The 27,159-nt window shown below is 38.4% G+C and overlaps 4 protein-coding genes across 7 annotated transcripts in view; 3 read left to right on the top strand and 1 right to left on the bottom strand.

Moving 5' to 3' along the window:
- LOC107221709 (flotillin-2) overlaps window positions 1–27,159 on the bottom strand; it is a 533,503-nt gene that overhangs the window by 15,045 nt on the left and 491,299 nt on the right. For both annotated transcript variants that reach the window (XM_046731133.1, XM_046731132.1), the window contains exon 2: window positions 4,194–4,490. In XM_046731133.1, the coding sequence (XP_046587089.1) occupies window positions 4,194–4,490 (297 nt within the window). The remainder of the gene's footprint in view (window positions 1–4,193; window positions 4,491–27,159) is intronic.
- LOC124292847 lies at window positions 610–2,351 on the top strand. 2 transcript variants are annotated; one of them, XM_046731151.1, is made up of 6 exons: window positions 611–677; window positions 793–874; window positions 1,092–1,334; window positions 1,402–1,577; window positions 1,777–1,835; window positions 2,119–2,350. In XM_046731151.1, the coding sequence occupies exons 2-6, from the start codon at window positions 813–815 to the stop codon at window positions 2,164–2,166; spliced, it is 588 nt and encodes a 195-aa protein (XP_046587107.1). In that variant the 5' UTR covers window positions 611–677; window positions 793–812; the 3' UTR covers window positions 2,167–2,350. The 2 variants fall into 2 exon arrangements, with proteins under 2 accessions (XP_046587108.1, XP_046587107.1); XM_046731152.1 differs by lacking the exon at window positions 1,777–1,835 and having other exon boundaries at window positions 610–677; window positions 2,119–2,351.
- Window positions 11,082–22,785, top strand: LOC107224452 (glucose dehydrogenase [FAD, quinone]). Of its 2 annotated transcripts, none has more exons than XM_015664512.2 (5): window positions 11,082–11,411; window positions 13,926–14,160; window positions 16,790–16,960; window positions 19,359–20,005; window positions 20,274–22,784. In XM_015664512.2, exons 2-5 carry the CDS (start codon window positions 13,953–13,955, stop codon window positions 21,120–21,122), a joined length of 1,875 nt encoding a protein of 624 aa, XP_015519998.1. In that variant the 5' UTR covers window positions 11,082–11,411; window positions 13,926–13,952; the 3' UTR covers window positions 21,123–22,784. The 2 variants fall into 2 exon arrangements, with proteins under 2 accessions (XP_015519998.1, XP_046587064.1); XM_046731108.1 differs by lacking the exon at window positions 11,082–11,411 and adding an exon at window positions 13,333–13,352 and having other exon boundaries at window positions 20,274–22,785.
- Window positions 23,972–27,008, top strand: LOC107224447 (glucose dehydrogenase [FAD, quinone]). Its single transcript, XM_015664504.2, has 3 exons — window positions 23,972–25,494; window positions 25,557–25,839; window positions 25,919–27,008. The coding sequence occupies exons 1-3, from the start codon at window positions 24,260–24,262 to the stop codon at window positions 26,759–26,761; spliced, it is 2,361 nt and encodes a 786-aa protein (XP_015519990.1). The 5' UTR covers window positions 23,972–24,259; the 3' UTR covers window positions 26,762–27,008.

Raw genomic sequence — 27,159 nt, 5'->3', positions numbered from 1 at the left:
TTCATTCTACCTTGGCTTATTTTGATAAGAAAATTATTTCTTTAGAAAATCACTGGGATAGGAATTTTCTTCAAGAGTGGATTCAACATTGCTATCTATTAATTAAAATCAATACCGTTAGACTCTTGAAAAATTGAATAGTCAACGATTCCAACGTGATAAAAATAAGTGTCGCGGTGAAATTGTAGAGAATACCCTTCCGAATTAAATCAATTTTAGCAGAATGAATTCGAACGAATGAACCGAATTTTTTCAATTCACTATTTTCTTCATTTTACAATGATTTTGAAAAAGTAATTGTAAAATTTCGAAATATGAGTGTGTTTTGCTTCATTAGGGTTTACTAAGTTTCTGACAAATCCAAAATCACGAAATAACGGTTTTTCCTCCGCATGAATTGTTACGATAACGTTACCAACTTCAATACGATGTTATTTCGTGGAGATCTTTATACATAGGCGATTCAACATACAGTAACCCGTGCAAAAATTTGTCGAGTTTTACTAAATGTTCAGCAGGACCCTAACCGAGTGTAGCCACAGAGTATACAGTATAATCAGAAGCAACGTTTGTGGCGAAACCTATGATGTTTTTGATTCCGAACAGCCGTGTTCTGAACACTGATATATATATACACTGGATTGGATTAAGCGTGGTGCCGTCACGCCAATTGAACGGTAGCCGTTTTGTACAGATTCTTGTCACTTCAGATATATATATATATATATATATATATATATATATACGTGATATATGTATGTGTATATAATCGATTGCGATGGAAAATTACAGTAACAATTATTGAGGTAACAATGAGTACCTGCGTTTTTTGCAAAACAAAGCAATCAAAATATTGTGGGCGATCATTTCACAAGTGAGTATACAACGCTGAAAACGTTCTGCAAATGATAACTTGCAGAGGTTATGTCAGCATACGAAGTATTTACTAATTATATTTAACGAGTATTATAATGTACGAATCGTGTCAGTAAAAATTCACAATATTTGAATTATGAACCGATCTTATTATAATTGAAATTGAAAACTCGGGTATTATTGACTCAGGGATTAAATTATAATTCGATATGTAGATTTCCCGTGAAAGATGTGTTGCGCCTTCAGCAGTGGTTAAAAGAAATGAAGAAGAAGGACTGGAAGCCAAACCGAAATAGCACATTGTGTTCAGCTCATTTTACAAATGACTGCTTTAATAGGACAGGATTCCTAATTACATTGAAAAAGAACAGTGTACCAACTATATTTGACAACCCGAAATCAGAGTGTTCATCTTGTCACCGATTAAGGGAATATGGACGTGGCTATTCATTCTTCAAGTAAGTACCGTTACTCAATGCAACATAACGTGTGAGTTAATAAATTTAAACTTTGCTTGTTATGTAGGTTCCCATTGGATGAACCTGATATTATGAAGCAGTGGATCGCAAATATAAACATTGGACCGTGGTCTCCATCAAGTGATAGCTTTCTGTGTTCCGACCACTTTGAACCCTCTTGCTTTCAGAAGAAAAGTAAAAATTATATAACTTTACGAAAAGGCAGTATCCCAACGTTATTTGGTAAGATCTGAAACTATTAATCCCTATTAGGTCAGAGAAAACTCAGTGTGCATAAAGATACGTTGATGTGACGCACTATTGCGTCAATGCCGTCGAAGCGGTTAATTACCTACAGATTATAGTGCTCTGTTACAGAAAAATCGTGTGACACATTTCTGTGTATTTCCATTGTCGTTATTTATTAGTAACTTATCTGTAGGTGAAAACTTGCAGCAGACCGAATTTCAGGATGAATCCGATCGGCCCACCACAGTGAATGTAACCAAATTACATGAGCACCTACACATTTGTACCTGATTTGCACGCTCAGATATGTACATCTTTTTTATTTTCTTTTGATTGTGCTTGTAACTTTTTCTTCATGTGAATGGATTGTGGATTGATACTACTAATTATATTACGGTTGTGGTTTATCGCACGCAACTCTATAAAAATTCCTTAACGTTTGCAAGGAATGTTTTATTCTCCATATTTTTGAATAAAGTTTTTACTCACCCAATTCGATATAATTTAATTCAAAACTTTTTTTACATGTCTTAAGCTCCACTTTGATGATCAATGGATGGTAAATGGATTCCCTAACGGTTGAATTAGTGTTATACAAATTTTTGAATAATCCGTATGAAATTCAGCCCACCATAGGATAAAGGATAATGGACGGAAACTTCTCAGAATTGAGGACTTCTTTTGAACATAAAGAAAAATCACGCTTAAATACAAGTTTTTCGTCATATTATTTAATGATCTTTTACATCATATAATTGTAAATAATAATATACCTTCGAAAAAATGATTTGTTCTTCATTTAATGTATCAAACATTATTTTACTCGTCAAAAACTTTTTTGTGTGACGAATATATCGTTAGATCTAAATAGCATATATTACGCAGTTCAAATCTAGCGCGCATTTTGTGACAACTTTCTGTACAAGATGGCGGAAATTAAATTGTTCAATTGGACGCACGAGCTTACACGTAGAGTATACGGTAATATCCAATCCAGTGTATATATATATCAGTGGTTCTGAAGGCATTTTACTGGTGCGAAATTTCGAATCAACATTGCAATTTATTTTAGTCTCCATGTTTATAATCCTCAAGATGGCGGCCGTATTCTCACGGCTACTGACGGAAGAATTTGAAGACGGTTACCCCTGAGAAAATTTTTGTGATCAGTACTCGGAGGGTAAATGAGCCTAGGGCTATAAGAAGCCGTGTTAGCGGCCTAGTAGGTTTTTTTTTATCGACGGGGGCCGTTTAATACGCAATCCATAGAGTAGGAGATAAATCCATAGACTTACAAATGGACTACGCGATGCGTGCACCGAACTGAAGCCCTAATTAGAAAGAGAAAGCAACAGCGGGGGTCCGACCTCTCACTCTAATCGGTGATTTGGCGGGGGAAACACTAGGGGAAACACCTAGCGTATACAAGTATACCTTCTAGCTTGCCTTTGTCATGTATACCGACAGAGTACGCCACGACTAGTGGTACGGCTGAATCATTTTTAGGAACGCGGACTGTCAGGCGGGAACGTGTGAACGAGGCTCCGTAGAACGAGGCAGAGAAAGTGAACGCCATTACGAAACTGTGATACCAACAGTAAAGTTAATCCGTAAACTTTCTTACTATAAGAGTCTTTATTCAACCGATTCAATGATCCGATTCCGAAAATACGACAGCCTTATTGCTTCCCCGCCTGGCGGCTGCTCCCCACTCTTTCGACCGTGCAGCAGAAAGGTCGGACTCCTGCTCTTGCCTTTTCTTTTCAATTAGGGCTTCAGCTCAGTGCACGAACCGCGCAGTCTATCTCTATAAGTCTATGGATATATCTCCCCCGTGTTACGCTATCAACAAATGGTCCCATTTTTTGGAAAAAAGTGGCGCTGTTAACAGTATGCAATCGCTATTTTCCGACTAGCGGGAAAATTCGAATGGATATAATTTGCAATACAGAACTCATAAAATTGATGGAAGAAGGTAGTATAGAACGCAACTGCATTATGTATAATCTTATAATTTAACAAATATATCAACTTCTCTTTTAGCCGTTTTTCCGATAGTTGGAAAAAAAAAGTTTCTTGCCACAAAATACGAAAGAAAATATAGAAATAGAAAATTGATCGAGACCCCGTCATGACCCAGCAGCTATACACAACTGTGCAGGGTGATAATTCTTGAAGGTTTTTTAATATGAGGTAGAAATTGTTGAAAAATGATGTACAGTTGTACAGTTGTGATACGGTTTTCCGCATTTACATTTTAGCCTAGTAAATCCGGGTGCATTTATGCAATTCAGGTTACATTTTACCGAAATCAGCGCGTACTTATCCGTCGGCAAGTTAGAGTAGATTTTTCCGATCGTTATTTGTCTCATTGTTCACAATTGGTCGACTCTTCACTCTCTAACCAATCACAGAATGTGAGACAAATGTTGATCAGTAAAATGTACCCTGAATTGCATAAACGTAGGCGGATTTGCTTCATGTTAAATCGCTCGTATTACGTTTCCACAAAATAATCGGGTATAAATTTGATAAATACTTAATATGCGACTATCTCAGAAGAGAATGAACGATAAGTGTTTATTTTTCACAAATCTTTAATGTCTTTACCAAGAATGGCTCGCAAATGACCCTCCAGAGTTGACAGAATGGTCGATTTGATCTCGCTGACAGACTTGCCGAGGAACTGCTCGCTGGCCGTGTGCAAGAGTTCGTCAGCCTTCATGATCTTACATTGGGCGACCCCAGTCACGGTCAATGGTACGCCTTGAGCGGTCTCGACGTACTCGCAGAGGGGGTTCAAGGTCATCACTTCGAGAGACAGCCGCTGAACATCCGTAACAAACCACCAGGTGAACGCGTAGCCACCTACGATGGTCCGTTTTCTCATGGAGCCGCAGCATCCTCCTGTAATTCAAGGAGAAGGGGCAAATTAGACGAGTTACGGAATTCGAATATGCGAATCGACTGAAAAGCTTTGATTTCTATAATATTGAAATATTCTGTGATTTTAGAGTAGGAGTGAATTTTGGATGGAACTATAAATACACTTTTCCTATTATCGTGCGCAAAGTTCGATTTTGCGCATGCATTTGCGTTCGCAAAGTACCACTTTCCCACACGTTGACAAGAGCGTGCGGGAATGCAACTGAGCGAATCGGGATGTAGCTAAGCGTGCGGGAATGTGATGAGCGTGCGGGAATGTATAAGAGTATACGAGCGATTCCAAGGTATATACGCGCGCGCCATCTCTGCGGCACTCTCTTCGCAATAACACGTGCGAACGATACTTTGACGTTCGTTGTCCGTATTGAGAAAACGGCAGAATACAAAACACAGAACGCACGCTTTAAAGATATAAACAAACCGGCGCGCTCAGCCGGTTTGTTTACGTCTTTGTCGTCTGGAATGGACCTGTCAAAACGTGCGTTCTGTGTTTTGTATTCTGCCGTTCTCTTAATACGGACAACGAACGTCAAAGTATCAGTCGCTTCGCATCCACTCTTTAGAAAGAACAAGTAAAGTGAGAGTGAATAATTATGAATAATGTACAAAGTGATACGGATAGCGAGGGTAAGGATGTGTCTAATGATGCATCTATAATCACATCAAATGCATCAGAGTCATTAAGAAATATACCGTATCATTTTGTAAATTGTCACGTTACGATAAATATTAATAATAATTGAAAATAATAAAGAAATCAGATTTTTCTTAATTTAATAAATTTATAATAGTTCTATAATTTGTTTTTTTTTGGGTAGGGGGGCTTCGCCCCCTCGAACCCCCCCGTCCCAGCGCCCCAACGCCACCGTTCTATACGTTTCAATTATTCAAAATAATTGTAGTGGTCGAACTTTGCGCAACTTAATAGGAAAAATAGTATACGATACTCGTGCGCACGTAGGTTATCCCGCACACGCTTCGCTCGTGCGGGAACGACCTATTTTGCGCACTCGTATCATAATGTACTATTTAACCCTTTGTACTCGAGCGGCGCCGATGCGGCGCCCGAGTGATTTGGAGTCTTAAATCGAACGACGCTGCTATGGCACTATGGTCTTTTGTACCTCGATCTCTTTATTTACGATGTGCGATAAGATATTTTTCTCTGAAGTAGTTTCGTGCACTAGGCTCGGCTGACATTGTAGCAAAATCTTAGCTCAGTTCAGTTAGTCTCACCGTAGCATTCGCCTGAAACAGTCATATAGTAACTAAAAAATGTTTGAGCCCTAAAATACGGAGATCAGCTCGACTTCGGACGAATTCGATTTTGCCGCATTGGATGATGAACTTACATTGATTTCCGGCGGATTATGCCGCGAAACGAACGAATCCAGTGGAAAGACAGTGATGCAGTAAGAGATGTGAGACGGCGAAAAATTAGAATTATAGATAGCGACAGTGAAGTTGAGAGTGATGTTGAAAGAGAAGTTGAAAGTGAAGCTGTGGAAGGTGCAACCAGTTCAACATGGGTACTTTGCGGAGTCTACGACGAAGTGCTGCCAAGCGTACAATTTATACCTGGCCAAAACCCCACAGCACCATGAATAGTTTCTAACGTACAACAACCAATAGAGTTTTTCAAACTGTTTTTCACTAATGAGCTCGTGAAAAAAATTATTCGTGAAACCAATAAATATGCAAAAAGAAAATTGGAAGGGAATACGCTGTCTGCAACTTCGATATGGCGAAGCTGGCGTGATGTCACAACGAAGAGTTCTGGGCATTTCTTGCTGTCGTTATCAATATGGGGACAATGCCGTTGGCCAATTTGCAAGAATTTTGGTCGAAGAATGTCGTCAGTCATATTTCTTTCTATTCGGATACATTTACAAGAGACAGACTTAGTCAAATATTTTGGATGCTTCATCTGGAAACTATTCCAACACGCACCACTGGTCCACGAATGCGCCTACAACGCGTAAGCTGCTTTTTGGACTATCTCAACTCAAAGTTTTTGGACTATTTTATCCCGGGCGAGCACATATGTGTGGACGAGTCGACAATAAAATTCAAGGGTCGAATTTCGTTCATCACATACAATCCGAAGAAACCGACAAAGTGGGGTATCAGAGTTTATACTCCAGCTGACTCAAAGACTGGCTACATTTGCTGCATCTTGCCATACTATGGATCACTCACCACAGAGCTTTTGGTCAGACCCGATTTACCAGTTTCATCATGAATACCAATACACCTGTACCAAATGTTGTTGGAGAAAATTCCAGGTGCTCAGGGGCACCGTATGTACACGGACCGCTACTGTACCAGTTACGTCTTAGCTCAAGAACTAGCCAAATTGAAATGCAGTCTTACCGGAACAATTTTAACGAACAGAAAAGTGTTGCCCAAGGAAATAGAAAAGCCAAAATTTTCGATAAAATCCACGGTCGCGTATCGACGGGGCAACACCTTAGTTTTAGGGTGGAAAGATAAGAGGGTTGTCACTTGTTTGACTACGAGGGGTGACACAGGAATGACGGCGGTTAAAAGAATTACACGAGGTGGTGTGGATATAATGGTCAAGGAACCCAATATTGTATTGAACTATATAAAATATATGGGTGGTGTTGACCGGGCGGACCAGTATGCATCAACCTATTGTTTTCTGCGAAAATCGCTTAAATGGTGGCTCAAGCTTTTTTTTTGGAGCATGGAAATTTCCTTGGTCAATTCAACCCTCTTGTATAAACTAGAAAAGACCGAAAGAGGGGAAAAGCCACTGAGCCATTTGCGATTTCTGAAAACACTTGTTGATCAATTGAGAGGGTCATATCGCCAGCAACGAGAGCAAGCGTCTACGTCGCATTCCGATGAAATCCGACTAAACGGGAAGCTTCACGTAATACTAAAAGGGCCAAAAAGGGACTGCAAGGTTTGCTCTGACCGTAACACGCCTGGAGGTAGACGGGAAATTTCGTATTACTGTGATACGTGTCCTGATAAACCTAGGATGTATCTTGGCTATTGTTTCACTAAATATCACACCAAAACTAATTACAGAGTGTAAGATTTGTCAAAGTTTGTTGTTTTCGACGTACAAATGAATAAACTGGTGAAATTTTATTATTTGTATACGCTTGTTTGTTTATAAATGTTTTCAAAGTACCTGTAAAATGTTTACCTAATTTGGCCGAAATCGTCTCGAGTTGCTGTTTCGCGCAAACGAAAAAGGCCTCGAGTGCAAAGGGTTAATATTGAGGCGTTTGGTAGTATAATGTTGTATTGGGCGATCAGCTGATCGTCGTTTTGGGTATCCTTAACGAGTATCAAGGCACAGAGAACGTCTGGTATGCTGTTAAACTTTCAATTTTTGATACAAAGTTTTTGTAGAGTAACATACGCGATGGAAAACCGCTTTAAAAATTAAATACGATTAGTTGTAGTATACTTAAGATGGCATCGGAATTGGTAATAAATTCATTGTTTTATGCAAATTTAGCAAATATCAAGGCATGGAAAATATCTGCAAGTTATAAGATTCTGCTTTCGTGATATTTATTGTTAGTCAATGTAGGGTGAAATTTCCGATGAAATACCGTTTTTATAATTAAAAACGACCCGGTTGGTGCTGTAGTATTTTTGCTATCATCAGATGTGTTCCTTGAGTCTTTAGGGATTTCGATTCTAGCAGTTGTTTTTTCCGACCCTTTATGAAAAGTACATTGAATCAAAAATACCAGATTTGACAAAGGGGAATAATTGTTACAATTTTTATTATAGTACAATGTATAGTTAATATAACTTTTGGATATAATAAAAAATCACAAGGAATTTAAAAAGTCTTTCCTAATGGATCTTCATACTACTTATTTCTCTGATAATTGCAATTTTTGGCTTCATTGAATTTGTTTGGTTTTACCGTAATTCTCAATAACAATAATTTAAAAATGGCTTGCAGGAGAAAATTTTTATTGAAAAGAAGCAAAAAAAAAAATTAATTAAGGTAATGATATCAGATTTAAGATAACGTGTCGGAAATGGTTGAAGAGGGTGTTTAAATGAAACATCGAATACCATAGCGATAACTTTAATATGTAACGGTTTTTATAAGAGTGACAGAAGGATTTTCTCATACACAGTTCAGTAAAATGAGCGATAAGATGCAAATAACAGGGACAAAGTGGGAATGTTTTTTAATTATATTTCACCGAAGAGATAATTTTTCATCTTACACCTATTTCCTAAAATAGTGGCCATTTCTGATCTTCCATTCAGGTAGAAATTCCAGAGTCCAACGTAAAAAAAAATGTATTCAACATTGTCCTAATCTAATTCTAAGTCAAGATCGCCATTATTTAAATATACCTTGAAAAACAAAATTATACAGTATACACGGAATTCAATAATTGTACTATGAAATCAGTTTTTGTTAAAAAAAAAAAATGCATTTTAGTTATGAAAAAAAATTCTTGAATTTTGCCTATACCAACTGCATGTAACCCCTTAAATAAAGTCCAGTTCTGTCTGAGAATTCGTGTTTTCTTTCGCTTCTCGCTAATTCGACTCGATGAAGTGCTCCTGATCCTACGTGAGCTTCGTCACGTGCGCTTGTTCGATTTGTTGTCTACCTCCTTTGTGAATCCTTAAAAGAGAAGCGGAAATTCATAGTGGGTCAGAGACACTCGCTTGGTGTACATCGCAGAGAATCTCTTACAAGTTTTCACTTGTGCTTTCATTCGACGTATTGCCAACAGCGTCTTCCAGCAGAGCTCACTAGTTATCGTCATTTTGTGCATCGATTGCAGCTTAATCTTTAATATTTTAAAAGTATGCGCTTTGGACTTGTTTTACACTATAGATACATTAATTATAATGAATCGTCAGTCAAATATTGAATCACCAAATTCAAAATTTTTCGATATAAAAAAAAAAATCAGAAAAAGGGAGAACAATTGAAATAGATTACCGGTTAGATAATAATCTTTATGAGAAATTGAGTGGAAGTTTCAAAGCAGCCTGTACTTGTCCCTAGATCAGTTATTATAGCTTCACCTTTTTCGTTAAGATTAACGGTACTGACTATAATAAGAAACCGCTGAATGCCGTAATAAAAAAAGTATGTCGACGCTATAATTCATGCAGCAACAAAACTGGATATACCGCAAGGAAAAAGTTTGCGCTAAGAAGGTGATTGCCAAAAAATGCTGATATAATCACAGAATTTTACATAAGTTCCGACTCGTTCAGTACAGTGTTTGTCTGTTAGTTTTATGTGAGCTATCAGAAGTTTTGAGAAAACAATTGCTAAGGTAGCAAGAAAAGCATTTACAAAAAGGGAAACACATGTACAACGTCCTTTGTTCATTAGTCTGTTTACTAAAAGTAGGATAAAAGTGAGACAATTATCGCATCATAGTAACATTCTTGAGTACTGTCGAAATTGAGGAAAGTGCCTGATGGATTTCATTCGAGATTGCGAAAAAAGTTTTGAATTCTTTAAGAGATACTTCATTTCTGAGCTGTGTTTTGAGATTTTACTTCTACAGTTTTGGTTATTTCGCTGGCGAGTATATTAATTGCAATATTGTCGGTTCTGAATTAGTAAAATCAAAGATGATGATGAAATGTTTTCATTGATTGTGTGACGCAATAATTCTTAAAAAGTTTCGTGAAGGTTACGCAGGACGCGTCTTACGATCTTAAGTTTGGAAAGCGCTTCGTTTTCGTCGGCTGAATACCATATAGCGCTTGCGTTTACTGTTAGTCAGTCTCGATTACACAGTCGATGGCAGTTTGAGTTTGTGACACTTTGCCGAGTTGTTGTGAATGACGCAATATTTGCGACATCAGTTCAAAATCCATAAGAATTAATCTGCAGTTTGAGCTTATTGTGAATTATAGCTAAGCGGGATTGGACTATATAACTGACAATCAACAGGACTCGGATAGGATTAGTAGAATTTTTAAACCATAAAAAGTTAAAAGTTCCTATCGAAAATCATCCTCTTTTCCATCATCATGAAAAATCAACAACACTGGTAATTGCGAGTGACGGGTATGAAAATTGAGCATTACGCTTGCAAAATTGATACTGTTCAATACTTTTCGACTTCCTATTTCTCTTTGTTGGAAACACAGACTACGGTAGAAAAAAAAAAAAATTCCTGCAACCGAGTCGTAAGTTCTTCATCGGTGCATGAAGATCAACGTCAACATTCTAGAACATTTTGAATTCTGAAAGCAGATACGACGGCGTCTTAAATGTTGTTCTATTTCATAAATTGAGCGATGGTAAATAAAAAGGAAAGAAAAAAAAAAAAAATAATAAATGGCGGGCAAATCGTCCAACGCGTGAAAACAGGGCAAAAATGGAATGGAAAAAAATCCCATCGCAAAAGTGTGGATGGAAAGAAGTGAACGTGCGCCGAGACACGAAGCAGGTATGCCTTATACTTTGTATAGGACATCAGGGAGAGGATTGGAGGTGGCTGGTCTACCGGAAGAAGAGAGGAGGGAGTCGGTGACCGTTATGAGGCGTAAACCGGGTCTGTGGAGCTACAGCGGTGTTCTGAATGAATAGACTCAGCATCACGATCATCACCCGGGCAAGGCCACGGTCAGTGTGTTGTCGGGTCTCTGGAATGTCGGACGCGACATTGAGTGTCAATGGTTGAGTGCCGAAGTCGTTGCCGAGGGAACAAACTACTTGCTGAGCTTGTGACGGTGCTGAAAGGGCAGTGAAATCGACCCATCATGCCATGAATCAGGAAATCTCTCGAACTCAATGTGCAAAGTTGTTCGCAGGACTTGATTTGCACGCTGATGGAAGGAACCTTGGAGTCGATGGTTCACCAGAATTTCAGACTTGGACTGACTGGTTGGGTAAATACTCGGAGTGCTTTAATTTCAGACTCTAAATTCATCCTGTACTTTGATGTGAATCGTGAAGATTTTGAGAATTATAGCTGCGCAAACGGAGTATCAATTTTGTTTCTGTTAGCGCGATGGATAGCGGTGTAATTATTGGGAAAACTGTTGTGGTAACAGGGAATGGGAGCTCTAGCATCTCGAGTTGACGTATTACAGATCCAGCGAGTTTACAAGTTACATTGAAAATTCAAATAGAAATTGTCGTGACACTTGATGGTCGGTCTCAACGGTGACCCGCAAACCTATATTTCATTGCTCTTTAGCCTCAAAGTATCGAACAATCGAAGCGTTTTTCAGATGTCGAAGGATGCATGTCAATTTGTCGGCAATTCGAGGGCGCCGATGAAACAGTGTATTCTAATTAAACAGAAGCGATCGATCAGGCTAAATTGATTACACAACTCGGTAATAGTTACGAAACTTACTTAAGCACTCCAGAAAGTACGACAAAAGTTGGCATTCAAATCGTCGGCAGGTATTCAAATCACGTACGACTTACGGTACACACTACGTCACTGTTACTTTGAACCGTATTCTTTATCCCTACGTGCAATTCATCGCGTATCGACTAACACAGTGTCAAAAATCGGTCTGTTAATTTAATATGATTTTCACGCATTTGGAATTATTTGCGATTCATCAAATAGTATGCAACTCGATTTTGAAATTTTAAAAGATTTAAAAAAAAGAGGTATATTACTTGGGGTGAAATTAGATCAGGTAAGTTTTATAGAAATTCATGAAAGTTTAGTTGCATTGAATTTATATTTATAATATCGGAATATGGAGTCGATTATACTCGATAGAGATTTTATGTGCGAGGTCAAAAAACTTTAATTGAATTCAAAAAGCTACAAGCTGCTTTCAGTGAATTGATGTGAATTATTAATGTGATGTTAATTCAAGTTACTTCATCAAGTTGCAAGACTTTAATTAAGTTGGAATGACTTTAAATAATTTTCAATGGCGTCGAGTAACTCTAGGAGGTTAATAGACTTCGATTTAATGTAAATGGCTTCAAAGTTTTTTTATATACTTGAATTGACTTCATGTGAATTCGCATAAGTTTACATAATTTTAAGTTGTTGAATTTGAATGATTTAAAGCGATGTCAAATGTCTCAAACTGATTTGCTTAAATCAGAGGACTTTCATTTAATTCTAATCACTCGATGTGACTTAGAATTACTTCAAGTGACTTGGTGTAAATTCACGTGATTCCAATTGAATTCAACTGACTTCTCCTCAGATATTCTAGATAATCCAAACACTTATCTCTTTATTTAAATGTAACGTGATTTGAAACACACGAACCCTTCGATTCGGTACGGTATTATATTCCTCAGGAAAAGTGAAAGAATGTTACGCATTAAAGAATCTAGATATACTTGGCGATCACGTCCCACGGATCTATTAGTAGTCATCGGCTGGCTGGCAAATTGCAATAGGTGACAGTTGCGGTAGGGGCTTGGATTTTGAGGTGGTAGAAAGTTTCCCCTCCTGAGGATGGCTATCATCCTCGCTCACCTGTTGTAAAAATGGAGCCAGTCATACCACGTCTGTCTTTCAGGAATTACCCGAGCTGAATTGAATTTTTCAACCGCGTTGTTAAATGTGTCGGTCACAACACGAGTTCGATATACGTTCAATGATTTATCGAAAATTTCACCAACGATAATGGCAACTATTTTCATGATCAGAAATGATCAGCTTTCATGACAACGTGAGTGGTGCTTTTATTGCGACTGAGGCAAATTCGGTCAATTCCTATTTGCGGCGTTTTTAAAAAAAAATCATTAACTTTCACTCGCACGTCGACTGATGGTAATTAACAGTAATTTCACGGGGTTCAGTGCATTGGTAGCAAGATAAATCCAAAGATATAATAATTAATGTAAGTAAAAGACAGAAGCGAAATGTCTTTTCTTATTCCGTGATTATTGGAATAATTGTGTTTTACAGCAGATTTATGTATTTGATTATTTTGTCTTCTTTTAATCGGTCTCATTCACACAGTTTTCACTCAAAACTGTCCAGATTATCGATAAGCATGATTATCAGAATTAAAAAAATATTAGAACCATTAACTTATCATCTCGATCTATTGAAGTAGCAGAATGTAATTTTCAATAACATCGACTAGTAGAATTTTTTTTAGCAATATTTTTTGTAAAATTCTTTAATGAGTATGAAAAATTTGGATAACCCGCAGATGACGGACAAATTTTTTTTCATATATTACAATTATTTGAAAGTTGAATCGCAGTTCATATTTCAGCAGATTATTATTAAAAAAAAAGTTTTATTAATTTTACGGTATGATTTTCTGTCACAACTGTAATTTTAAAAATTATTCTTATAAAATGGTACAAAAAAATATATATTCATCCAACATCTGAATCCCCCTTGAATGTATTCAACGTCGGTCAAAATATTATTATCATAACGATTTTGTGTCATATTTCAGAGAAAAGCTTGAAGCGAACCAGCAAAAATGAGTGGCGTAGCCGGTCTCCCGGTGCTTCTAGGCGGTGCATTGAGTTCTGCAGCGGGAAATCTCGCCTGGTTCTTTCCAGTGTTAGCTGCAGCTATAGCTTACTTCCAGTTCGAAGTAATGGATCCGGAATCGAGGCCGATCGACGTACCATCAGAACTTCTCTTGCCAGCGTATGATTTCATAGTAATTGGAGCAGGATCAGCAGGTGCGTTATGTGAAGTATTAGGCACCGCCTAGTTGCAATTTGAAATTGATTATATTTTAATTCCAAATTTTGTAATTAAGGCGAGATAAAATACAAATGTAACTTATGACTTGCTGTTGACTCATCACAATTTGATCCACCAAAAAAAACGTAACAAATGAAAAGCAGTTGCATATGCATAGGCGATTACCGACGAGTGTGACGTTTGTAGCGTGAACCGAAGACGAGTGCTGCGTTCATACGAGTGCGAAGCTGGCACCACGAGTCGAAGGGAAGTGCTGTAATCGCATGATTCAGGTCTCACCCATCCGCACGCGTGACATACGGTATTTATTGCAATACCTGTTTGAAAAATTCGATTTTGAAAACTGTGGAGCGTGTCCCATTTCCGAACGTGCGGTAATTGCATGTCATGCAACTAGTGAGTAAAATGCGATTTTACGCACGGGTAGCGATCAAAATCACGAATGGCCAGCGGTGGTGGGGGTGTATGGGGCGAAGTCAAAGATGGTCATTAAAAATGTCTAATCAAGCTTCTAAAAAAATTTTGATACGTACCAAATAAAATAATTCAACCTTTTTCCCTATTGACATTTAATTTTACACTCCATAATTATCGAGTTACAAAGGATTTTCCGAACACTGAAATATTAATCAAAAAGTTGAGTAACGCAAGTTGCAACAAGGTATTGCCAAAAATTATTCAAAAAACGAAATTGAAGCTGAATCTCGACCGTTTCAAAATCCTTCTGGAAAAAAAGTTCCTATTACTGTTTCTCAACAAATTACGTGTGACTTCAATAGAGTATGATAATCGCAAAAAACAACATGTTGAACATCACCCAGTGATTGCTAAAAAAGTCTTAGAGAATTTTACAAAAAAGTTAACGGAGCTGAATATTAGTACTTTCAAATGTGACCTGAAACATTTATTTACGGCTTTTTTGGCCGAGGTATCCAACTTTTTGTCTCAATCGAAAATTCAAAAAGTGATCTCAAACTTATGGACGGTACTGTATACGTTGGATTCTATGCGAGTGTAGCTCACAAAATACTAAATCGGAAGAAGTGTCCGCCCCCTTGCCTACAACAACGTCAGCAAACGTTAGGTTTTTGGAAACCAAATTTTTACGGTATATCCGTTAGACATTTCTCTCCTCTGTTGTACTCTGTGAAAACGCAGCACACACCTTTGCGGCGCAAACTTCGCACTCGTTAGATATCGCCTATTTTTCGCACTTGTAACGCAATATACTATTTCTTTCCTATTTTTCCAGAAAAACAGCTCAACGTGTGAAGTTAAATCTACGGTAACTTGCACGGAGTTTTCCATGATTTGATACACTTGTCAAAGAACCCCGCAGTACCCTTATGGAAATTGGCTTTCCCAGATACAGGCTTCATAGTTCATGAAAATTACGAAATCTATAGATGTCAAAAAATCTAGACAACTTTCTTCCGAAACCTGTAGCTGGGAAACTACTGATTTTTGGGACTTCTGTCCAGGAAAACTTTTGATCGGGAGGATATGTACTATAACATACTGAAAATCTAGCCAATTCGACCAGGAGCCAATTTCCATAAGGATTCTGCGGGGTCCTTTATACGTAAAACCATGGTCAGCTGATTTCCCACATCGCCACCATATTTGTTGGGTTATGTTGGGCGAAGTGCAGCGTTTCATTTGTCGAAATATAATTGATGAGACTCAAATTTTGAAATACCAGAAATATGACAGAAAATTTTTCTCACCTTTTGATATTATTCCGGAGAACTTTCTCCGATGACATTTCAATTTCTCAATATTCTATTGCAACCGTGTTGATTGTTTTTGGTTTTGAATAAAGCATTGCACTGTGCATAATCAGATTGCCTTGATATAGTTGAGCTAATTTGTTTTACAATGAACGTGTTCTAAATGTATTGCGAAATAATTTTAGGACACAGAAAAGGAAATCGCCGTTATATTACCATATTGTCGATATTCTGCTAGAATTTGAATCACTGCCAGAGAAAGTTGGTGACGTACATACATGTGTCACGTGTATCCTCACTCGGTTTATTCTTTGTGCGTCACTTCACATCTATTGCAAACGCGTAATCATCGCCGATGTTGTTTATCAGTAAAAAGACGGAAATTAGTTTTAGCCCGAATCCCGCAACGTTGCCGTATGCTTTGATGAAATGTTTACGTTCACGTGCAACGTGCCTCAGTGTCAATGTCATTGTACAGTAAACAGCACGTGCGAAGGTCTTCCTTGCACAATACTGCACTCGTGTATTTTTTATACGTATGTGGCAAAAGTTTCATGTATACAAAGTGATAAGAATAAAAAATTATACTGTTCAAAATTCATCACTCTAATTTTACTGTTCAACTTTTTATATGCGGACGCATTAATCGTAACAATCTGTATATTTATTACATATGTCGTTAAACTGATACTGGAATAAAATGGGATTTTTAAATGATTTTTCCAAGCTCCTTGATAATCTCCGCTCTGATGTTTCATCTAATTTCTGCTAGGATCACGTTATGCTTTTTTTTACTAATGGTTTATTTTTCATATATTTTCAACGACGCAAACATATCGAAATAGCTTGATGTTGTGGGAAAATCATTTTATAGGTGCGGTTGTGGCAAGTCGCCTTTCGGAAGTAGAAGATTGGAATGTTTTGATACTGGAAGCTGGAGGAGATGAGACAGAGATTTCAGATGTTCCTGTGCTCGCTGGTTACTTACAACTTAGTCAGCTCGACTGGAAGTATAAAACGGAACCGCAAGGAGATTCATGTTTGGGTATGATATTAAAATATGGTGTGCAAGATGACTAAATTTTCGAATTTTGATATCTTTGGAGTAAATTTTCTGGTGCCGATATTTGCTCATTCGTTCAAGTTCTATATATTTGTAAAATTTAGAAAAAAAAAAAAAAAAACATTATGCATCCAAATGTATATTTTTGAATTTAGAAGATCTTTTCTGGATTTGATTCAGCTGAAGTTTTCGAATACGTTTTTCATTGCGTGAATCAAAAATTTCTAAAGTGCAACGCAAATCGTGAAAGCAAAGACACTTCCATCATGTTATCGATATCAAAATAATCGGAACAAAAATTAAATTCTAGAGAATTTTTCGAGAATTGTGAGAAAATTGGAATTACACGTATACACATATTTTTCAAATGCATGTTCGAATATAGCCGTTTGCGTGTGAATTGAGACGTTCAAAAGTTACACCCTCACGGAAAAAAAACCCCCAGTTGGGTGTAAATTCGTACCCCCAACTCAAAGATAATGCTAATTTCCCATAAGAAAAAAGTTAGGGGTACGAATTTACACCCAATTTGGGGTTTTTTTCCGTGAGGGCAGATCTTTGAAGTTAGTGTAACTTCGTAACTTTCACTCGATTAACACATATGGAACGGCTGTATAAATTCAAGTCATTTAAAGCGGAATGCTTCTCATACTGACAGTCCACCAAGCTAACATAGTAAAAATAATCAGCTTCTGCAATAAACGCAACTTTTTTTTTAATTAAAAATTGACAATCAAATTTTTTCACAGGTGGATTATTGTTACTTTCCTGAGTTACGAAAAATGCATTATTTCAATGATGTATTATCAATTTCATTGATAATTAATTTTATAGTGGATAGTGCACTTAATTCATCATTGTTCATTATTTTAATCATGGACAATGGGTTATTTTGAACATTATGTATGATTGGAGGATATAGATTAACTTTACCCTTATGCATTATTCCAATAATAATTTCAGTCTAGGTTGATATGGTTCCTGATACACGATTTTACAATTTACATTGATTTGTAGAAATCATCGTACTAATAAAAAATAAACTCAGTCCATTATTTTATCTTATTCATAATTTAATTAATGCATTAATCGTAAGATCCATAATTATTCTGAAAGCAAAAATTACTTTAATGCTTCACGCCGGTTTTAGAATCGAAAAATGAAAGTTCTGGTACAGCATTTATTTGAAAACATCTACGGTGAAAATTTTACTTAAATTAACTTAATTTTATTTTATAAAAGAGAATTTTTTTTTCTAAAAGTTTTGATTTCTCAACGTGGAAATTAACTGCAATAGGTAGTATCTTTCAATGATAATTTCTAGTCTAGTCATATTAGAGTAAAGCAGATTCTAGCATATTCAATTATTTCCTATTTTTTCATGGGCGGAAAATAATGTTTTTCCGGGTATAGGAACGATGGTAAAAGTAGCATAATTTTTTATTGTAAATTTTAATTGTTTTTGAGTAAATAATCTTGTTTTCCCAATAACCAGATCTTCTTTCCGTCGGTAATCGTTATTTTTCTAAACCTATTAAAATTCCCACAACAAGAAAATGTTGCATCTCCTTGGGGTAACTATGGGATCTCTATAGATATATTTAAAAAACATAAACTGTCGAATCATCAGTTACTAATGCTTAAGTTGAGCATGAAGTATCCATATTTTTAGAATGGGTAATTTATTATCAATCCAAAACTGTTACCCGTTGCGGTATTAATTAAGCATAATGTAATTCTGAATTTATCGAATATTACCACAATAATAATTCCAATAATTGTAAAGTCAGTAGCCATTACTGCAATAACAATTAATGCAACTTCAAAAATCTGTAACTTTTTCTTTAAATGAGTTAGGGAACGTCAAACTTGATCTCAATTTGCATTAAAAAGAATTGGCCACCCAAGATAAGATTTGTTATTCGTATATATTTGACGGCAGGCCGTGGCTTCAGTTAACCAGCTAAATGAATTTATTTCTGCTAAGCAAGTAATAGTACATTCTGTAACAAGGGAATAACGTCGGAGATTATTCCCCTGGTGGGTTTACTACCTGTGCGAAGCGAGGGCAGTAATCATAAGAAGGAATAATAGGCTTTATTCCCGTGTTGCTTGGAGGATTTATTCCCAAACCTCACTGTGCCACTTTTTTGACTTGAAACGTGGTTAACCTATTAGTGGGAGAAAAGTGATATTTTTTCCTGCAAATGAGCGCGAAATAAGAAATTTTCTTCCGCAAATGCGGGAAAAAAGTCTAAGAGGGAATCATATGGTGTTTTAGTCCCGCTTTTCAAGGCAATAAAGTTGTCATTACAGTTGAGTCGGTAATAAAGTATAAAATTGAAAGAAAAGAAGCATTCAAGAGACTTTTTCATTCCAGCAATGCAAAATGGTCGGTGCAACTGGCCACGTGGCAAAGTAATAGGAGGCAGCAGTGTGCTGAACTACATGCTGTACCTGCGGGGAAACAAAAAGGACTACGACACGTGGGAGGCGCAAGGTAATCCCGGTTGGGGCTCGGACCAGGCGCTGTACTACTTCAAGAAGTCGGAAGACAACCTGAACCCATACTTGGCGAAGACGTCGTACCATTCGACGGGGGGATATCTGACCGTTCAGGAAGCGCCGTGGCACACGCCACTGGCAGCGGCGTTTGTGCAGGGGGGTCAGGAGATGGGATACGCCAACCGTGACATAAACGGAGCGTACCAAACGGGCTTCATGATAGCCCAGGGGACGATAAGGCGCGGAAGCCGCTGCTCGACGGGAAAGGCGTTTTTGCGACCGGCCAGACTGCGGAAGAACTTGAACGTCGCGATGCATTCTCATGTCACCCGAGTTCTCGTCGACCCCACCTCAAAAAGGACCTACGGCGTAGAGTTTCTCAGAGACGGTAAGCTGCACCGGATCAGAGCCACAAAAGAGGTCATTGTCTCCGGGGGTTCGGTCAACTCCCCACAGATTTTAATGCTGTCCGGCATAGGGCCACGCGAGGACTTGATTCAGCACAACATCCCTGTGATACAGGTAAAGGTATTTTTGATAGGCACAGGGTGGTCACTCAATTCAAACTTAAAAAACCCATGACTTTTCTGTGGTTCCTTGATTGCTTGCTTGGTCATATCGCGTTTCCCAACACTATTTTATATTTTCAAAAACGTTGGAATTTGATATCGTGAGAACAGACAGCTGTAGGTGCTAGTATGTACGAAATTATAGTCTTTAGCATATGTAATTGTATTGTCACTAATGTCATCGTTTCTAATGGTCCACGTAAAATTGAATTTCAAAACAGGATCTTAGGGTGGGGTACAATCTTCAAGACCATGTGGGGCTTGGCGGACTGACGTTCATGGTCAATCAGGAGGTGTCTATGGTCGAGAATAGACTTCACAGTGTCCCGGCAGTGATGCAGTACGCCGTTCTCGGTGATGGGCCACTGACGGTTCTCGGTGGTGTCGAGGGCCTGGCCTTCGTTAACACAAAGTACGCTAATGCTTCGGACGACTTCCCCGACATCGAGTTGCACTTTATTTCTGGCTCGACAAACTCCGATGGTGGTCGGCAAATCCGCAAGGCTCACGGGCTGACGGAGCGGTTTTACAACGCAGTGTTCGGGCCCATTAGCAACAAGGATACGTGGAGCGTCATTCCGATGCTGTTGCGTCCCAGAAGCAAAGGGGTTATCAAGTTACGAAGTAAAAACCCCTTCGACTACCCACTCATCTATCCAAACTACTTTAAGGACCCGTTTGACATGGCAACTCTTGTTGAGGGTGTCAAAATAGGCGTAGCTCTCAGCCGGACAAAGTCCTTTCAACGATTTGGCAGCGAGCTCAACCCGATACATTTCCCCGGATGCAAACACGTTCCGCTCTACACCGACGCATATTGGGAGTGTATGATTAGGTACTATTCTGTGACCATTTATCATCCCGTCGGCACCTGCAAAATGGGGCCTTATTGGGATCCCGAGGCTGTTGTGGACCCCCAATTGAAGGTCTATGGCGTCTCTGGGCTCAGGGTCATCGACGCTTCGATCATGCCCAATCTCGTCAGCGGAAACACCAATGCTCCAACCATCATGGTCGGCGAAAAGGGATCCGACATGATCAAGGAACAGTGGCTGAGGCGAAAGACTTAAACACGTTTGGGCTCGACGGATTGACTGAATTTTTTTGGTACTGATCTTCGAAGTGTGATCGAAAATTTTACACGCTCTTGTAATATTTATACGATTGTTCGGTGGATCAGGAAAAACTTCATTCCGATCAGCAGAAGATAATTTAGAAGATGAATTATTTCAATTTTTTAGTTCTGATTGGATAGTGAAAGATATGTATATTTTGACATTGAATCAAACAAATTAACTTTTACACTTTAAATAATTACCAATTTACATAAAGATGTTAAATGCAACGTTAACACGTATGACAGCAACATGGTGTCGCGCCACAGCCTGTTATCAATTCATCGTTCAGCTCAACGCTACGAGTGCATAGAGACAGAAAACTCAGTGCAAACGATTATACTTTTGTGAGTTAACAAATAGTGAAACGTACCCTTAAAAATCATTATTGTAATCAAACACGATGACTCGATTAATGTAGTACATTTTCTGCCACCAGATGGCATCTTTCGATATTTTAGACTGCAATAGTATTTGGTTACTCAGGATGCATTTAGTTTTTAAGGTATACTGTACAATATAAATAATTGTTGCGCGAGATTCAGTGCATTGTGAAAGTTACAGTGAAAATTTGTAATTTGATATTAAGATAACGGAAATTTTGTTGCACAAAAGTACCGCAAATTCTCGGTCCTTATACTCTCATTGTAAATAATTATTTATTGCTATTCCGAGATGAGCTTTATGTATATTGCATGTTATATACACGATTAGCTTGTAAATAAACGAATTTATACGAGTGAGTAATAATGTTCTCGTACTATTAATAAATGTGAAATGTAAGTGATACCTTGAAACTCTGCTTCTTGTATATTATTTACTCTTGCTTATAAAATCATCACAGTTTTAGGGGTTGACTTATAAGTAGCACGGGATGGAAACGGTTTTTTTCTACACTGCAGATGAAAAGAGAAATATATGATGAAAAAAACTAGTGTTGTATGTAAACTGACAATATGAAAGAAAATTAAAAGTTATATCACTCTTTTGCTTAGAGTTATTTCAGTTGAATAACGACGTGCCTTGGCTGCCTTTTTATGCACAACAATTCACTATAAGTTAAGATAGCTGTGAAAAACTTACACCGCCGTCACTAATCTTATCTATTTTTTTCATGTATGGTTATTGAGAATTGTCAATAGTGTCACATTTTTCATAAAGCCGGTGTTATAAATTAATACGTCACTGGGACTATGAACAGCATATTCGAAGTCTCACACATTTTTACTTTTGATAACATTTCCTTAAGTATCTGAAAATTTTCACGATACAGATTCTTTTCACACCATAAAAAGAAATTTGTTGTATTGCTTCATGTATGAAGATCAGTAAAATTAAGGTCCATCAATCTCACTTTCAAAGTGATTCATTAAATATTGAGTTTTAAAAACAACACAATATTAGTAATATGGCGTTGCACCAGCTAATCATTTTAGCAAAATCGTTGTACCAATATTAAGTGACAGAAAACTTGATTCAAGCTGACTTAGCGATGGCCACTACTTGTAAGCTGAAAATAATCGCTGCATCGATTAATCAAGTTCAAAAATATAATTGAACACGACTCAATTGATTCAGTAAAAATTAATCGATTAATCAATTATTTCGTATTTTTCTGAAACGGTATAAATTAAATGAAAATTTCAGTACGCAGTCTTAATAGAAAAAAAGTTTTTCAATTATTTATAGTTTTATTCAATACATTTTTCAACTTCAGGTGAAAATATTCATTTACCTTTCACTTATTATATCAAATAGGTACTTAGTAAGTAAGACAATGGTAATACTTGATAGTCTAACTACATAAATTGGTATTGTATTGCGCCGTTCGTGGGAGTAAAAAACAAAAACCGATTGTGAGGAAAAATAATCGAGTCGGTCGATTTAATCGAAAATGGATTATTTTGCTAATTCTTACACGCATTTGAATATCTGTTTGGTTATGTCTGTAAAGCTAGGACCGCCACAACGGAATTTCATAATAAGACCAATTTTATCTTTAAAGAGACTACGTCGTTGTAAGCATGAATGCCTATTTGAATTTGCAAATGAATATATTTTCCGTATATACCGAACTACTCTATTAGGAATTTGAAATTTTCAGACCAGAATCTCGATGGGATTATTTATTTCAATAATATTCAACAATAGACAGCCCAGATAGCCAGAGCTTATCAAAATCTAGGCGTTAAGAATTTAGATATGTTACTACACACTTCAGAACTGTTTGATAGTTCAAGTCTCATGAATAAACATCTTGTCGCAGCATGTAAATTATTTTTCTTTTCTTAAAAATATTATCAAAAAACCAACGATGCCCGTTTTCGGTTGTGTTCTAATATTTGAAAAAAATAATTTCACCCAATAGATCAGATTTCCGTACGTAAAAATAAAACATTAAAAACGACTGGGTCGGGTGGGAAAGCTCCGGAATTGAAAAGTCACCTACGCAGAGAAATATACGTCTAAAAGAAATATTATAATTGAATTATACAACGACCCGATTAGTGTAGTATGTTCTCCAGTACTCAATAGCTTCCTTCGATACATTTCGGACTTTATTATCTGGAATCCAGAAATGTCTTATACTTGCCACATAGACGTTCATTGTGAGTATTCTCGGTCACGATGAGCTAAAAGCATGTCAAAACTTGTTTAAAAAACTTCCGATTACAAACATAAAGTTTTCGTTACAAGTATGAAAAAACACCTCGCGGTACGTAATTTGCTTCAAATTCATATCTGTAATATAGCGCAGAACCCACTGGCCTCTTAAAAGTAAATACTGTATGTGCCTGGTCACGAAAGGTAAACGTTGAATCTGCTGACACAGCAAAACTCGTTGGTAGTGCCTAAGGCGGTGTTTATGAAGTGTCAGTCGACCACGCGGTTTCCCGGGTGATTGAGTGAAATTGCACCATTGCGGTTGCACGTTAATGGATTAAGTCGACTAAACAGTTATTTCTTCGAGAATAATGATTTTATGTTACTTAGGCGTGCTATGACCAGAGGATTTGAGACAGTGAAATTGACGTATCTGTCGAGTGAATTATCACGTCCACAAAGTGAAGCGAAAATAAGATACATTCAAGATGACGGTCATGGGCGCGTATTCGGCGGCGCGAATAGCTCTGTCATACGGTCCGGAGCTGAGTTTCCTGGTGTTCCTCAGGTTCCTGATAGTGCTGATGCGACAGGACATAATCGACCGGGACAACCGCGTGCAGATCATATCGACGAGAAAGATGTACGAGAGCTACGATTTCATCGTGATTGGTGGGGGCTCGGCAGGCTGCGTCGTGGCCAACAGACTATCGGAGAACCAGAATTGGACCGTTTTGCTGCTTGAGGCGGGAGGTGACGAGACGGTCCTGTCCGATGTGCCATTGGTCTTCCCGACCCTCCAGCTGACCGCGATGGACTGGCAGTTCAAAACGGAGTCCTCGACGAAGTACTGCCAGGGGATGATAAACAATCAGTGTAACTGGCCCAGAGGCAAGGTGCTCGGTGGTAGCAGCGTGCTCAACGCTATGCTGTACGTCCGCGGAAATCGACGAGACTACGACCAGTGGAGGGACATGGGGAACACGGGGTGGAGTTATGACGAGGTTCTGCCTTACTTCAAGAAATCCGAGAACGTGATGATCCCCGGGCTCGCCAAGTCACCGTTCCACGGCACTGGCGGGTATTTGACCATCGAACGGTTTCGGAACAACACGCCGATCGCTAAGCAATTCCTCGCCGCCGGTCGTGAAATCGGCTACGAGGAAATCGACATCAACGGCGCGACGCAGACCGGCTTCTCCTACTCTCATGGAACCCTGAGAGATGGGTTGCGATGCAGCACGGCGAAGGCCTTTCTCCGTTCCGCATCGCGGCGGAAAAATCTCCACGTCAGCGCTCATTCCACGGTGGAAAAAATCCTCATTCACGAGACCACGAAGACCGCTTATGGTGTCAAGTTTCGAAGAGGCAGTCGAAACTACATCGTTTACGCCAGGAACGAGATCATACTTTCTGCCGGATCCGTGCAGTCACCGCACGTGCTCATGCTCTCGGGAATCGGACCCAAGGAGCACCTCGAGGAGGTCGGGGTTCCAGTCATTTATGACAGCCCTGGCGTTGGCAAGAATCTTCAGGACCACGTAGCCATCGGTGGACTTACTTACTTGATCGATTCACCTTCTGACTGCCCAGAGAAAACCGGAATCTGCTTTGTATTGCCCAGGTTTCTTACCCTCTCGACGATCAAGCAATTCTTGGCTGAGGAGAGAGGAGCTCTTTACAATGTTCCAGAATGCGAAGCCATGGGCTTCGTAAACACGATGTAAATATCTTCAAGATAAGTATTCAAGATGGTTAAAAATCATTCATTCTATTCTCTTTCAGCTATGCCAATGAGACGATGGATTATCCCGATGTTCAGCTTTTCCTCGCTTCGGTGGCAGACAATTCGGACGGTGGGCTGTTTGGAAAACGTGTATGTGGACTCAAGGACGATTTTTTCGCGAATATGTTCGAGGGCATCCTTTATGAAGATACCTACAACGTCGTACCGTTGTTATTGCGCCCGAAGAGCAGAGGTTACATCAAGTTGAAGGACGCAAATCCAAGGCATCATCCGATCATAGTTCCGAACTATTTCAGCGATCCGCATGATTTGGATATCCTGGTTAGTAAAGCTTTTCTCCGCCAAAATGTTGATCGAATTAATTAGTAGATCCGATTTTGACAACGTTTTTGTTATGCAGGTCGAAGGGGCGAAAATTATCTACAACCTTAGTCAAACTCCGACTATGAAGAGATTTGGCGCTCGTCCAAATTCAAATAAAATACCGGAATGTGCGCACTTTGCATTTCCTTCCGATGATTACTGGCGCTGCCATGCACAGCATTACACGATGACGATTTATCATCCCACCAGCACTTGTAAAATGGGCCCAACCGATGACCGCATGGCTGTAGTGGATCCGCGGCTCAGGGTTTATGGTGTACACGCACTGAGGATAGTAGACGCTTCTGTGATGCCAAATATCGTGACGGGCAATACCAACGCGCCGACGATCATGATAGCCGAGAAAGCGGCTGATCTGATAAAGGAGGACTGGGAAGATATCTGCGATAAACCATTAACGAAGCATTCAGTGGACGATAAGAAGCAACTGAGGATTCTGGGCGTGCACGCGTTGAGAAATAGACAAGTCAAGCAGGGTCAGCAGAAGGAGCAGATGATGATGGCCTTTAGAGATAATCAAATCGACAGGTTTAGCAGCAGTGTTGGCCGTGGGAACTTGCGAATTGATCTAGAAGACGACTCCGACTATCTGGACGACGATCGCGAAAAGGAGGAATGGGAGAAGGAGGTGGAGATGGTGCACAATCAGTTGGAAGCTGTTAAGCTAAAACGCCATATTATCGACGACCAGTCTGAGGAGCAGAGTGGTTTTGAGATCGAAATTATACCTGACAAAGATGAAGGCGATTCCAATATTCATAAAAATTGGCAAAATTTCACAAAAATATTTCTCACGACAAAATACGTGACTAATAATGATGCAACTAACTGTGCCGAAATCCGTATTGACAAAACATAAATAAAGTTTAATATTCAAACAAAGTACATATAACGAAATCTTCACGTAACTCGATGAAGCATTTCTTTACTTTTGGTAAACGCCACGTGACTCCGTTATTGCGTAAGACGCAACAAATTCCGACATATTTAAGTTCTGTAAATATTTACTCTTATATAACGTATTATGTAAATTTATTTATAATATAAAATTATACATGTTTGCCCGTATGACGTGGCATTATTCAACTAATTTGATCAGTTTTATTATAAGACCCCTATCTATCCAAACTGGAGAATTATCTACCCATGAGGTGGTGAGAAATTTGCCGATTGATCGAGGCTCGAAGTATGTTTTCACATAAAATATTTGAATATTATTATCATAGCGAAGAGTAATGGTGCTATAATACGTCTAGT

This window comes from Neodiprion lecontei, chromosome 2, assembly GCF_021901455.1.
Source record: "Neodiprion lecontei isolate iyNeoLeco1 chromosome 2, iyNeoLeco1.1, whole genome shotgun sequence".
NCBI classification, from domain to species: domain Eukaryota; kingdom Metazoa; phylum Arthropoda; class Insecta; order Hymenoptera; family Diprionidae; genus Neodiprion; species Neodiprion lecontei.
Note: the sequence above shows the minus strand (reverse complement) of the source record. Positions and strands in the feature narration are given on the sequence as shown.

Excerpts from the sequence above, each read along its gene's own strand:
- LOC107224452 (XM_046731108.1), top strand. The coding sequence starts at position 13,953 with ATGAGTGGCGTAGCCGGTCTCCCGGTGCTTCTAGGCGGTGCATTGAGT. Across the intron at positions 16,961-19,358 it reads GCAAGGAGATTCATGTTTGG|CAATGCAAAATGGTCGGTGC; the intron begins GTATGATATTAA and ends TTTTCATTCCAG. Across the intron at positions 20,006-20,273 it reads ACAACATCCCTGTGATACAG|GATCTTAGGGTGGGGTACAA; the intron begins GTAAAGGTATTT and ends ATTTCAAAACAG.
- LOC107224447 (XM_015664504.2), top strand. The coding sequence starts at position 24,260 with ATGACGGTCATGGGCGCGTATTCGGCGGCGCGAATAGCTCTGTCATAC. Across the intron at positions 25,495-25,556 it reads ATGGGCTTCGTAAACACGAT|CTATGCCAATGAGACGATGG; the intron begins GTAAATATCTTC and ends ATTCTCTTTCAG. Across the intron at positions 25,840-25,918 it reads CGCATGATTTGGATATCCTG|GTCGAAGGGGCGAAAATTAT; the intron begins GTTAGTAAAGCT and ends TTTGTTATGCAG.
- LOC124292847 (XM_046731151.1), top strand. The coding sequence starts at position 813 with ATGAGTACCTGCGTTTTTTGCAAAACAAAGCAATCAAAATATTGTGGG. Across the intron at positions 875-1,091 it reads TGTGGGCGATCATTTCACAA|ATTTCCCGTGAAAGATGTGT; the intron begins GTGAGTATACAA and ends TTCGATATGTAG. Across the intron at positions 1,578-1,776 it reads CAGTATCCCAACGTTATTTG|GTGAAAACTTGCAGCAGACC; the intron begins GTAAGATCTGAA and ends ACTTATCTGTAG.